Source organism: Chamaea fasciata, unplaced genomic scaffold, assembly GCF_029207755.1.
Source record: "Chamaea fasciata isolate MVZ Bird 193981 ecotype frontalis unplaced genomic scaffold, bChaFas1.0.hap1 SCAF_8, whole genome shotgun sequence".
NCBI lineage: Eukaryota > Metazoa > Chordata > Aves > Passeriformes > Sylviidae > Chamaea > Chamaea fasciata.
In genome coordinates this window covers 24,936,799-24,950,847 of record NW_027094093.1, presented here as the reverse complement: position 1 = coordinate 24,950,847, position 14,049 = coordinate 24,936,799, and the positions used below count along the sequence as shown (strand labels likewise).

At 39.5% G+C, this 14,049-nt stretch overlaps 1 protein-coding gene across 3 annotated transcripts in view; it reads left to right on the top strand.

Moving 5' to 3' along the window:
• The first annotated feature begins 530 nt into the window (after nucleotides 1–530).
• XRCC5 (X-ray repair cross complementing 5) overlaps nucleotides 531–14,049 on the top strand; it is a 49,542-nt gene continuing 36,023 nt past the window's right edge. For 2 of the 3 annotated variants that reach the window (XM_066190193.1, XM_066190192.1), the window contains exons 1-7: nucleotides 531–623; nucleotides 3,237–3,350; nucleotides 3,894–4,077; nucleotides 5,189–5,237; nucleotides 6,775–6,897; nucleotides 9,612–9,800; nucleotides 12,738–12,852. In XM_066190193.1, the coding sequence (XP_066046290.1) occupies nucleotides 606–623; nucleotides 3,237–3,350; nucleotides 3,894–4,077; nucleotides 5,189–5,237; nucleotides 6,775–6,897; nucleotides 9,612–9,800; nucleotides 12,738–12,852 (792 nt within the window). In that variant the 5' untranslated portion in view covers nucleotides 531–605. Of the gene's footprint in view, nucleotides 624–3,236; nucleotides 3,351–3,486; nucleotides 3,679–3,893; nucleotides 4,078–5,188; nucleotides 5,238–6,774; nucleotides 6,898–9,611; nucleotides 9,801–12,737; nucleotides 12,853–14,049 lie in introns of those variants that run through there. The other variant, XM_066190194.1, reaches the window with a different exon arrangement.

Here is a 14,049-nt window from a genome sequence, read left to right as displayed (position 1 = left end):
TGTGTGCATGACTCTTGCTTTCCTTATTAAACTGTCGTTATCTCAACCCAAGAGTTTTCCAGCTTTAACCCTTCTGATTCTCTCCCCAGGGCTGCTGGTGGGGGATAAGTGAGCGGCTGTGTGGGGCTGGGCTGACAGCAGGGGTTACATCCCGGGTGAGGGACGGGAGAGCCGGGAGGAGCTCTAGGAGGGCAGAAGAGCCTCTCTGACACTAGTCCTGTCACCGCCTTTCCTCAGGGACCCCAGTTCACCCACCTCGGGCTTGTCCTTGGCTAGGCTCTGCCCACATTATGGCCAAAATGCCAGCCACGCCTGCGAGATGTGGTACTTTGAGGGACGGCTGGGAGGAGCCCTGAGGAGAAGGATGCGGGGGGTACCCGACATCTCCCGTCCCTCCCCCCCAGCCCGGCCGTCCCCAGCTCCGCTCCCGCCTCAGCCCGCCCCGAACCGCGGCAGCGCCCGACCCCCGCCCGCCGCTAAGCGGCGCTGCCCCCGCCGCGGAACGCGAGGCGCCGTGGCCGTGTTCCGGGGGGAACGCGGGGCGGGCGGCGCGCGGCGGCGGCCGGAGCGCTGAGCGCGGCGCACCGCGTCCCGGCACGAGCGCGATGGCGCCCGGCGGCAAGGTGAGGGCGGGGGTCGGGGTCCCGCCGGCTCCGGGCACCCACAGCCACCCATCCCCGGCACCGCGTAATCCCTCCCCGTGCTGGTTGCCGAGCCGCTACGAAGCTGACTAGCTCAGAGGGAATCGGTGCTCCTGCTTTAGAGCGCAGTGCAGCAGTGACTGCACTGCTCTTGCTAGAATAATGGTAGAACTGGTTTTGCTCTGTTGAAAATGCAGTTTGTATGTGTGGTGCGTTTAAGAAAACTTGTTGGTGAAAGCTGTGTTAAGGTCTCTTGTGATACAGGGCAGTTTAGTGTCTGTTAAACGCAGCTTTATCTGTGCTGCTTTAGCCATCTCTCTCTTTGCTTTATTATAGCTCCTTCAGCACCGAGAGGTCAGAGATAAAGGCAGGCTTGTTCCGTATCGCCCTTATCAGTACTTGAGCAGGGCAGATTGATTTATCTGAGGTGTGGCAGTGCTGTCCTGCGGTCACACCTGCGGAGCATGGGGAAAGTGTCCCCCAGGGCCCGGCACCTGCAGCAGCAGCTCTGGGTGCTCAGGTGAGATGCCCACAGGTTAATAACAGCTGAAGAGAGACCGAGAGGAGGGTTACCTAAAGAGCTGCCCTCTTCCTGAAGGAGGATTCCACATACCTGAACGGGCACCCAGCTTGGGTTTGCTGCCTTCCAGAAGATCATGTTGGCACTTGGTTGTGTGCTTCATAAGCAGATCAGCAGCTCTTCACTCCTGCACTTCTTTTGCTTCTCTGCTGTCATCCTGCCATCTGTGAAGAGAATTTTACTCCTTTTGGACAACAGGATGGATTTGACTGCCAGCCATTGTATGTTTTTAGTGAGCACAGCAGCAAGCCACGGAGGGTCTGCAGCTGCTGCTGTGGGCAGAGTAATTCCTCAGGCTGGAGGTGGGCACTGGCAAGGCTCTTGTGAGACTGCAGTGGGGCCTCAGTAACTGCCTCTGTCCCACTCCAAGCTTCTGTAGACCTGGCTGACTCAGACACTCATTCCCAGCTCCCAGGCAAGCCAACGGTAAAGGCAGGGTGGGGAGTAGAGTGCTGTCTGAGTATAACCTGCTGGACCACTTGTGGAGCTCTGCTGCTCTCTTCTTTCTTTCTTTTTCTCTTCCTGTCCTTGCATGATGTGGGGGATTAAACCAGTGCTTGCTAAAATGACAGGGAAGGTGCACAATATATTCTGGGAAAAGAAGGAGGGTAATTAAATAGCTTGAGCACTGCTAATGTGTCGCTGTATCAGACACACAAAGGACAAGGCAGGCAGCAGAAGGTCAGGCAGGAAAGCTCTACTTTAATATTTCTGACTCCACTTTTACAGAAGGCAAAAGATTGACTACACAGGTTGCCACCTCTTCGACCTCGTAGGTGAACATCACCATCAATCATATTTTTCCTCCCAGAAGAGAAATATGTAAACAAAATAGACAATTCTAAATATATACATAGTTTACATGAAGCTGCGTGAGAATCTGCACTACAGAGATGCAAACATTGAGATGACAAGGAAACTTAGGGCAACACTAATGCAGACCATTAGACTGCTGACTTGGGCAAATTGTTCTTAATTTGGTTTTGAGACTTTTGTATTTGGATGACAAAAAGGATCAGGTTCTGTCAGCTGATCTTTGAAAAGGTACGTGGAGTTCCTTGCAAGGCCATATGCAGAGCTTAGACCAACACCTTTTTCTCTCTGTTCATCCATTTTGCTTTGCAAAAGCAGACTCTGCATCTTGTGTCACTTGACAGATTTAGGATTATTGCCCACATCCTTTTGTAAGCTTAATTTCTTCTGGAATTTTATACATTTTGTATTTTAAAACAAGTCAGCTGGCTCCAGCCTAGGTAATACCCGACTTTCCTGTGTTCTGGCAAACCATTTTTTCAGGCATTGTAATTTCATCTACTGGCACCCCATCAAGCAAGGTTTTGATGTATATTTAGGGAGCTTTGCTTTAATCCATGAGAATAAATTTGATCTGGCCTTGGACATGCAGGGCCTCATTTTGCGGAATTCCTCTTGCAACTGCATTTATCTGGATGATTAATCAAGATCAGGAGAGTCTGTGAAAAACTTTAGAGGAACTTAGAGTCAAAGGAGAAATTGCAAGAAACAATTTTATTTAATTCCAGTGTATAAATCAATTCATGGGCAGATTTGAGCAGTGTTTTGTATAGATCAGTTAAAGAGGTAGCCAGAAATGCAAAAACATGGACTACTTGAGGGATTTAAGCCCCTAAATTGAAATTGGAATTCGTCCCTGCTATTGTCAACTAAAATGTCTGTTTAATTTCCTAGTGCAGAAAAGCCTTTAGATCCCTAATACATTCGTGGGGTTGTATAGAAATTGCATGTCCTTTACAGGTTATTGTGTAACAGGATTTTTTATTTTCCACTGAAGTGTCTGGAAGATGGTACACGATTAAATTATTTTCTTTTCAGTGTAGTTATGCTAGTTCTGTCTACCACCATTGTCTCTTATTAACAGTTACTATAAAAGAAACCACTTGTAACTTAGTTTCACTTTTAGGTTTTGTATGTACCCTTTGAACCTTTTGAGTAATTATGCTTTTATTTTATTTTTTATTCTTACTCTTTCTTTCCAGGTGGCAGTAGTGCTGTGCCTGGATGTAGGCCTTACAATGAGCAGCTCTTCCCCTGGGGAAGAGTCTTCACTTGACCAAGCCAAGAAGATTATGACAAAGTTTGTGCAGCGACAGGTGTGTGTGACTTCATTAGTGTTAAAAAGGGAGGGGAGACAATAACATCTGTGAAACATTTTCCTTGTTTACTAATAATTGAAATAAATGAGGAGTGAGTGAGAATTAGTCTCTGTTTATACAGGAGTGACAGGGCTCTTTGTTTCAGCTGTATTTTTTGTGCATGAGATGTTATAGTCTGGTTGGTCACCCTTTTTCTTCAGGGCGGTAGAAACTTTCTGGGAAAAGAAGTACTTTTCTTTTTCTCTAAAATATTTCAGCACTTAATTACCACACAGAAGACTCATCCTGAGGATTGAATCTGTCAATTTTGTTAGTTTTATCCCAGGTAGCCTCTTGTCAATTTGTTAGTTTAATTGTATCTAACTTTGTGAACTTACTGTAAGATTACATTTTGAGAGGATAGCACTGAATAAGTAAAAAAAGTAAATCCATTGTAATTTATGTTTCAAAATTAGTTCAGCTTGCTGTAATCTGCCTAACATAGTTGTGTATGAATCTACCTGTGTTTTTATATCTCTTTTGTGTTCTCTGTATCTGCAGGTTTTTGCTGAGAGTAAAGATGAAGTTGCTGTAGTTCTGTTTGGCACTAATGGCACTAGCAATGGCCTTGCCAGTGAGGATCAATACCAAAACATTACTGTACATAGGTCACTAATGCTGCCAGATTTTGATCTGCTGGAAGACATTCAAAATGTGATTAAAGCAGGCTCTGAACAAGCAGACTGTATCCTTTTGCTGCAGAGCACTTCTTGAACTGATTCAGCTATGTAGGAGACAGGAAGTCAATGTTGTGAAATTGGGCTCAGCCTCCCCAAGTTTTAACTACTATCAGAGTTGAGCTAATTTGTGGTTGTAAGTTTGTCCAAAAGCAGATTTAGCTGTTTTTTGACATTCTTTTAGGCTAACAGATGTAGCCTTGGCCCTAAAAGGAATTATTGCTTTTATGAAGTGTTCTGTTAATTAAAGAGAACAAAGATGGTAATATAATTTTAGGCCTCAAATAAGGCATGTATTTTTAAAAATAGCATTATAGAACTTGGTTTATACTTTTTAATAAAAATGCTGTTTATGAAATAAGTCAGCAGAAATACCAGAAACCAGACTGTCGTGGTTTAAGCCCAGCTGGCAATTCAGCCCCACACAGCTACTTGCTCATTCCCCCACCAGTTGGAGGGGGAGAGAACAGAAATGATAACAGGGAGAAAACTCATGGGTTGAGATAAAGACAGGTTAATAGGGAAGTTAAAAGCTGTGCACACAAGCAGAGCAAAGGAGGGAATTATTCACTGCTTCTCATGGGCAGGCAGGTGTTCAGTCATCTCCAGGAGAGCAGGGCTCCATCAGACTTAACAGTTACCTGGGAAGACCAGCACCAGAACTTTGAATATCCCCCCTTCCTCCTCCTTTCTCCCAGCTTTACATGTTGAGTGTGGTGCCAGGTGGTGTGGGATATCCCTCATGCAAGGGTCAGTTGGGACCCTTGCATGAGAAAATTACAAATACTGAAGTTTTGTTGATGGATTCAGAGTATCATTGTAAAGGTTAGATTGTCTCTTCATTGGACTTGAGCCTCTCATTGGCACTTGAGAGGCTGGGATCTGAAGTAGTCTTTTTAGTGTTCCATTGGGTAAGTAGGGCAGAGACAAGATCACAAGTTATATAGGAACCTCTTGCACATTAGTTATTTGAAAAGTATTTATCTCAAAAGAGTGTTTCTTAACTAAAATGCATGTTTGTCAGTCTTTGAGAGGGAGTGAAAATGTAAAATTGTTTTATATGAAAAACACTTTCCATTACTTGATTCATATTCTGAGATTTTTCTTAATTTTGCTTAGTTTTGGATGCTATTATTGTGTGCATGGACTTGCTTCAGAAGGAAACAATGTGAGTATGTAACCTGAAGTCTTACACAGATGTCTGATTTTACACTGATCTGTTTTCTTGTCAATCTTTTATTTCCAGTATGTATAAACATGGGAAGTGCTTTCTTAAAAAAACAAAGATAAACGGTGCACTACAGAAGTTTGCCTCCAAGGAATCCTTGTGAGACATCTGAGTTCTCCAGACAACTGGAGACCTTTCTGAGGCAGCAGGCAACTCTGTGGTAGAGCCATGAGTGTATTAATGCCATGATATAGAAAGCACAAAGCCTTCTTTTTCTGTCACATTCCTTGTGTTCTGCTTTCAAAAAGTGTTAATCTGGATGTTAAAATGCTTAGAAAATGGCTACTGGATTTAAATGTGATGGCACATTTTAGAAAGAAAAAAAAAGAAAACAAAACTGGAAAGGTGAATTTGTTCAGCCCAGAAATTTAAAGACTGTTGGAAATGAAGTGGCTGTTTGTAAATATGCAGGCTGTGGGAAATAAAGGTGCAGTAGGAAAAAACATTTTAAGCTGAGAAAAAATGTTGACATCAGTGTTACAAAGTTGTCAATGAATGTACTTGGGCTGGCAAGGTGTTTCTAGCACTGTGAACTAGTAATGCAGGGAAAGGAGTGTAACTGCACTTTCTCTCAAACCAGAGCTTGAACATGTTTCTAGCAAGGTTATATAATCTAATTGTGGGTGGAGACACTAGACTTAGTAATGCAGTTTGTATTTTTTATGAATCAAGTCTAATCAGTGTGGAAAGCTGTATCCATGTAATGGTTAAAACTGAGTTGTGAATGAAAATTACTGTATTTATGGCATTATAGTCTTGAATAACTGTGGAGCACCGGGTTTTGTTGTAGCCTGTAAACACCAATCCCTTTGATATGGTATTTGCCTTCATTTGAGAAAACAGTATAGGCTAAAAATTCAAGAAAATCACTCTTATGTTTGGTTATCCAAATCAAAACTGCACCAATTCAACTGAATTTTGTTCTGTCATTGGCCAGCCTTCCTGATCTGTACTGTTACTACTTCTTAGTATATTAAGTAGTCTTGAAAGTCCATCTTCTCCAATAAATCTACTGAATTAGATTACTAAAATGGAACCCCCACCAGCAACAGTAATTTAAAATACATTTTCACAAGAACAGACTTAGTGCTGCAAAGGGAGTAACCAGTGTAATCCATAAACAGCCTAACATATTGTATTACCCTTTTATCCACGTTGGTGAAAATTGGCAGAATTTCATTCATTTAGATGTAGTTAGTGATTTGTACAGTCACAGGGCTAGAGTCCTCAATTTAAGGGGAGGAGGGAGAAAGGGGAATCATATAAATATATAAATATAAACACTTAGGATAAATAATATAACCTATCACAGAACAACTACTAAGTAGGTTTATTTGCTTTCTTTCATTTTACAAGTATATTTCTTCAGTAAAAGTAATTACAAATATATTAGTTTTGTTATTATTTTGTACGGAAATAATTAAAATTTTGCCTTATAATATTTTCTATATATGTAAATTTTTTTCTCTATTTTAAGAGGAAAGAAATATGAGAAGAGACACATTGAATTGTTTACAGACCTTAGTAGTCCTGTCAGTGAGGATCAGCTGGGAATTATCATTGCTAACTTGAAGAAAACAGGAACTTCACTTCAGTTTTTGTAAGTATGAAAATGGCAGTTATGTACCATGCCATTTTTTAAAGGGAAATTATTCTTTCTTAATTATTTTGAAATAGCTGATGATCTCCTGGTGTATGGTTTCCTTAGATGTGTACCAGTAAGTAATATAATTATTGTAAGTACTTCTATCCGTTATACCTTGAATTCCAGTTACAAGCCAAGTCCTCTTGGTTAAGTAATGTGCCAATAAATTATAAGATGATGGTTTCTTCTCCACTTAAGCTTATAGCTTAGAGCCAAAGTCTAAAATGGGAGACAAAAGAACAATATAAGCAGAGAATTGGGAAACAATAGGCCAAAAATAGCCTCAGAAACAGTGGTTTTGTCACAGCAACAGCCTAGATCCTTGTAGGTAAGGATGTTACTGGGAAGAAATAATGAGGTAGTGTTGCAGATATTAATAGTTTGATTCTGATGTCAGTAGAGGAGCATGTCTGAAGGGAAATGTTAAATTCACAATGATGGGTTTGGAAAATTGAAACAATGTCTTAAGTGTTAGAACAGGAATCCCTTGATTGTCATGCTGTAGATATAGGCATTGATCCAAATAATCAATGCTGGTTTTAAGGTCTGTATCAGCTGTTGCATGTGATGGCAACTGGAAACTGTGAACCTTCTAGAGGAGTTCATTTAAAAGCAAAACTTTATGTGGCTGTTTGTAAGAAATACTTTCACAGGAGAAAGTTAAAGCCCTTGTTCCACTTCTGACCATGTACTTTTACCTAGATCCAGCATTCTGTAAGGAACAACGTTGTGAACTTAATAATGAATTCATTTAAGCCTTTTGCCAATCCATCTGGAAGATAAAAGAGGGGTTGGGTAGGGATATATTACTGAAAATCATGGTCTGATTCTCTACAAGAAGATCTTTGCCTTTGCTTAGGGGAGGTTGGATGCAAAAATGTCAGGTTCTGTCTATACAGCAGAAGCAGTTATGCTTCCGATGTGACGTGCCCCTCCTGGCTTATTTGAGCTGTTGCTGGCACTGGAGGCAGTAGAGTTGCACCACCATGAATCTGAATACCCCTGCCAGTTAGAGTACATCTTTTGGAGCCCTGGTATTCAGCTGCTGCTCCCTTGTCTGTGAAGCACAAAAGAAACGTTATAGCTGTTATAGCACTGGCTCCAGGTTTGCTCCCTGTCTCCCAGCCACAGGAGCAAAGGATTATTTGATTTTTACTTGTACAAATGTAAAATGCTTGTTTAAAAACAATTTCATACTAAACCTTTTGTTATAACCCATGCTTCTATCCCTTATACCCTGTTCATAGACCAGGTTGTAACTTGCAGCAGATATTTGGTTTTCCTCCCTGTTTCCAGGTGCCAAGCACACGCTGAGCACTATGTAGTGTTGGGTATTGCGTACTTCCCATCACAGTAGTCTCTGGGCATTGTATAGTGAATGTAGCCTAACTTCTACCTATCAGAGGTTTGAAGCTTTTTGATGTTGCCATATCAGCTTAAAAATACAGTTTCTATATTTTGTCAGTAGAATCTGCTTCCTAAAAAGGTACCAAACACTTTGCTGAAGCTTGATCTTTAATTTTGCTGTATGTGACACTGTTGTGCATAATGTTAGCTCTGCTTATTATGTGTTGCTTCATGGATAAGTTTAGTGAGGACTAATGAGGTGAAAGTATGGTAGAGATATGTAGGCTGCTTTTTGAAAAATATAATACAATGGTAAAGTTATTTCACTTTGTAGAAATGTGGTAAAAGGTATCATGTGGTTCATTCAAAATTGGATCAGATGAAAGACCTGAAAAATCTGCAGGTGTTTTCAGAGGCACAGGCCACATCTTTCTCTACTGTGTTTGTTATACTTAGTTAACACTCTCCTATATTTTGAAGAGCAGCAAAATCATTTTATCTATAACCCCTGGCTAAATTTTAAAATCTGATGAAGTGCAGGAAAAATGTGTCATCTTCAGTCAGAAATTCACCTAGTGTTGTAAGCTATTAAAATCTCAAAGAGTAACACTTGTTCAGAAATACCTAATAGCTCCACTGCAGAGAATGTCCTGCTTGCTGGCATTTGGAGCTCAGAGTCACAGGCCTGGAACAGCCTTTAACAAGTCATCTAGAGCAATCCTCTACTTCAGACTGGGTCAGGTGTATGTCTGTCATTGCTGAGCAGTGTTTGTCTAACCTTCTGATAAAGATTTGCAGTGATGGAGACTCTTCTCTCTCCTCAGGCAGTTGGTTTTAAGAGATTATGGTTTGAAATGCCTTTATCAGGTTTTTGACTATCTGACCTGACTCCACGATGTGATTGGAGTGCAGGCGGAATGCAAAGAGCTGATTGTTTCCTTCCTCTCTGCAACAGCTTTTTATATTTAAGGCTGTCTTGCCCTCTAATTCCCTTCTCTATGGGCTTTATTTTGTTCAGTCTTTTTTAATGGATCTTACTTTCTAATCAGCACTGGCTTTACTGTCTAATCTGTTCCTGTACGTGGATGTCTTTATTGATGTATGATACCCAGGACTGGTGCATCACTCTGGTCAAGACATTACAATGCCAAGTAGACTTGAAATACTGCTTAATTTGTTTTGCAAGTCCTGTGGCTCTTTGTACATTTGTCTGCAGCTAGATAGAAATTTTTGGTCCTGAGAACATTTTTGGTTTGTTTCAATTGGTTATTTTAATAAGGAAGAACACTTATCAAACTAACTGCTTCTTCTTTTGTTCTTAGTCTGCCATTTCCAGTGAGAGTTGATGATGGAAGTGGAGATGCAAGTGCCAGTGTGCATGCTAATATGCACAGAAACTCTTTTCCAAAGAAGGGCTTAACTCAACAACAAAAGCAAGGTATTGATGTGGTGAGGAAACTCATGTATACTTTGGATGAAGAAGGAGGGCTGGAAGAAATTTATACTTTCAGGTAAATCTGGCTAATCCTGGTTATTGTACTATAGACATACTTTCTGATTTCTTCTCCAAAAGATGAAGTTAAGTAATCAGTTGTGTTACAGTTTCATTGAAGTCAATGAATTTTATGACTTGTACCTTCAGTCCCTTTCATACAGCTTCTTCAGTGGCTTTAGAGTAAGTAGAAGAGTTTAGAGATTTCAGGTGAAAATGAATTTCCTGTATCTGTATTTAAAGAAAAAAATCAGTTTTCTTCCATCTTTAGTGCTGGAGGATTTGGAGGGAACATTTCTGTAAATGTCATTTCAAAAGCATGTTTTAGAAAGAGATGGAATTTGTGGCATAGTGCAGCTTGAACATCTATCTGCATTTAATGGTAACCTCTGTTTCTTGGTCACAGACTCCTTTTAGCTCAGTAGTTTGATAAACTTCCACTAATTCTTTGAGTAAGTGTTGTTTGTTGAATCCTGCTCTCTAATCACAGTGTACTGTGCCACTGTGACAAACAATATACTTTTTTATTTTTCATTTTTCTTGCATTAGGATTGCAAGAATTCAAAGATGATTTTTCACTTCTTGTTTCCCCAATGAAAGAATAAAAGTGTATGCATATCTCTGGAAAACTGTAGGTAATGATATATCCAAGACTTTTCTACATAGGTGTTGTCTCAGTTGGGAAACAGGCAAAAATGCATCTACATGCTTTATCATAGACTGATATTGCTGTTGCAGTAGTTCTGTTCTACAGTTATGAAAAGTGATCTTTTAGACAATGTGGTTTTCAGGAAGCTTAGCTGACCAGAACTGTAATGTTGTTATCAAAGGTAATTTTTAGATGAGGGTCATCCCTGTAGGTTTGTATGCTGTAATTCATCAGTTTATTTGTGGGATTTCCTTCACTCCCCCAGCTCAGCTGGTCAGCTTTGCACCTCAGCAGCCAGAGAAGCTGCTCCTTGAGCATTACTGTGCATTAGGGACACGTGTCACTGTGTGTTCTGTACTAGTCAACAGAGCATTCTGAGTCTCTAGAAAAAAGCAGGCTTTGTCACTGCTTCAAAGACTGCACAGAAAAGCAGAATCTTTCCTGGCCCATTTATCCTTTAGGATAATCCATATGCATGAACCTACCATGTGGCTTGGCCTCTTTACACTTTTTTTATCACAGACTCTTGCTACTCTACAAGCTGTCTTTGTGCCATACTTTCAGGGGAAATCCAAAATCTCTGGATAAATAGGCATTTGGCTAGTAGATTAAAGCTTTAGTTGGAAAAGTTGTTTAAAAATATGTGAGGTTTTAGATGCAATTAAGTTGCTTATCAAGCTTTAAGAAGTCAGCTTTGCAAATCTGCCATGATAATTGGCCAATGCAGATACACTCTCCATTTCCCTAGATTCATTATTCCTGCTGGTAAAAATATTTCAACTCTTGTAAAAATAAATTAGCCATGCCAGGAAAGTGAGTGAGGAGATTTTGTTATGTTTTTTAAAGTTAGGATACTTGACCTATTAGACAGGAGGTACTTCTGCCGCCTCTGGGTTTTGGGGGAAGGGATTGCAGAGCAGAGGGTAAAGGTTGTATTCATAGAATCTTTGATAACAGGCAGCATTGTTCTTCTGTAAATATAAGAAATTAAAGGATAGAGATAAGAAATTGAGCTTAAATTACATTTTTAGGCATTTGGCACTTATGTATTTGATTTTTGTACTCATCCCTGAATGTATGTGTTGCAGTACTCCTAATGATATAGTACCATGTTCTTTTTTAAAATCCTGTATTGATGTCTTTATTGCTAGAACAAAAAAAAAAAAACAACTTCCTTTCCCTAAGAAAAAATAAAAACAAAACAAAACTAAGAAGGAAATCAAATGTTTATCTCATATAAAAATCCCAGTGCGTTTTTGCCTCTCACTGTGCTTTTAGAATTAAAAAAAACAACCCTCTTCATACTAGGAAACCTGAAAAGTAGAATGCCCAGTTGAATTCTCCACTGATCTTTTTAGGAGTTAATCTTGATTTCTGCCAGACAAGTGCTTTAATCAAGAGAGTGGTAGATTCCAGGTTTTATCATAATGTGAAAAAGAGGAATTCAACTTTGTTTTATCTTTGCTTTATCATGCAATGAAAGAAAAAAAAATTGAGAGCTTTCTCTGTGTTGGAATTTTACAGCCAAATAGCCAATACTGAAAACAGCTGAAAGCTGTTTTGGGGGGAAAGCCTATTTGAATTCACAATGATATATTATAAATTACAGTGAATTGTTAATTTTGGATTCCATTGCTAAAAGTTGTGCCATTAAGTTTACGCTTTTTAGTATCAACTCATTACAGTTCCTTTTTTTGTGGTTTTTTTTGAACTTGTGTATCTGCTGTTTAGGCTAGAAATAGTTGAAGTAACTTCTTTCACTCTGACAGAATGCCCTTAAATTAATGAGTTCACTAGTACTGTATTAAAAAAAAGTGTCAAGAGTTTTGTTTATTCCTAATTAATTTATTTCAAATGTTTATTTCTACCATAAACAAAATCCTGTTAATTGAAACTGGATTCTTTATTTCTTCAGCTTCGCTATAGAAAGCATTTTACCACTTAGCCTTTTCTAATTTGTGTTGTTCAACTTGCTACATGCCCTAATTGGGTGAGCAGAGATTAATGGAAAATGCTTAAGAAGCAGTTGTGTAGTTTTATCACTAGACCTAACACAGAGCCTTTAAGCCCTAAATGTTGCACCATCATAAAGGCTCAAGATGGGGATAATCTGCTGTGCCACCTCTTCTATTCATTCTGTTTTCTGACAATGGGTAGTGATAAGATTATTGATACAGTTTATTTGCTTTATGAAATCTAAGACGAAACAGTTTGGATTCCTGCATTTCCTTAAGGAGAGTGTATTGTCTATAATACTTGATTAGAGTTCACCAGAGTTCATTGCTTTTTCCTGATTCCTTCATTTAGAGAGAGCCTGGAACGTCTTTCAATGTTTAAGAAAATAGAAAGAACGCCTATGCCTTGGCCCTGCCAGCTCACTATTGGTCCTAATTTGTCTATAAGGATTGTGGCCTACAAATCAGTAAGTGTATAAAATTGTGTGTTTCAATGTAATTTGGCAGCAAGTTGGGTGTAACTGCTTTTTTTTTTTTCCTTAAAGCTAAGAAAAAAAGATAAAACAAGATCCAAATAATTACGATAGAGATTTTTATTTGGTTAGAAGCCAGTACATCTAAAATTGTGGTTCCCACAGCAACTTTAACTTCACCATACATGTTAAATAACTCAAATTCATAAGATACAGAAATAGGAGTAATTGCTATCTACTCTGGCCCTTAATGGTGTTGAAGTTGGTGACCCTGATTAAGAATGCTGTGATTAAAGATTTACATTCAGCATCAGTGATATGTGAGACTTTATGTATATTTCTTAAGCCCTAGGCATGAGAGGAATTTTGGACATGTGTGCCTAAAATGGTGGATGTAAATGTTTTACCAGCCATTGTTTCAAATCACATCTGTTGTTATTTCAGACTTGGAATAAAAGGTCTGTTTTTTTTCTGCTTGTTTGTACTGTTTGGCAGAGCTTGGGCCCGGTCTGTTTCTTATGGTTTATGTGGTTCCTTTAATCAGTACTAGGAAAAAGTAAATGTATTTAAAGGCAGAAAATGTGCAAATTTCTAGTTATAGAATAGTTAATTAGGTAACTGTGTAGTGTGGCAGTATTGATGGATCTGGTGAGATGGAGATTAATTGGTTTGTTATTTCAGCACAAGACTGAGTCTGATATTATGCAGATGAAATATATCTGAATTCTGAGAGCTGTGTATGCTAGCCTTGAAAGACATCAACATTCTGTTTATAGTTATTAATAATTTTTTTATTAGGGTATTGTGTCAGACTGGTGCAAACAGACAGAAGGAGTCCCCTCCCGAAGATGTTTACACACTAAGTAAAATAAGTTTGGGAGAATGAGCAACATGAGCTGAGTGACTGGCCTGAGGTCATAGAGTCATACTAACATAATCTACTTTGTCTTTACTGTTTTCTACTCAGCTCTACATTTTTCTCCTCATGTACCAACTATACCATCAATTTCACTTACGCAGAGAGAAAAGAAAGCAATTTTATTTCCCTGTAGTTGGGAAATGTTCACTCATTGTAGATACTTATTCCTTCTTTCCCTCCCAAGTCCCATAATGCACTGGGATCTTTTTGCCTTATGAGGAAGTTGCAGTAATACAAGGGATTTTTATCCTGTAGTGTAGTAAGCCTGATGG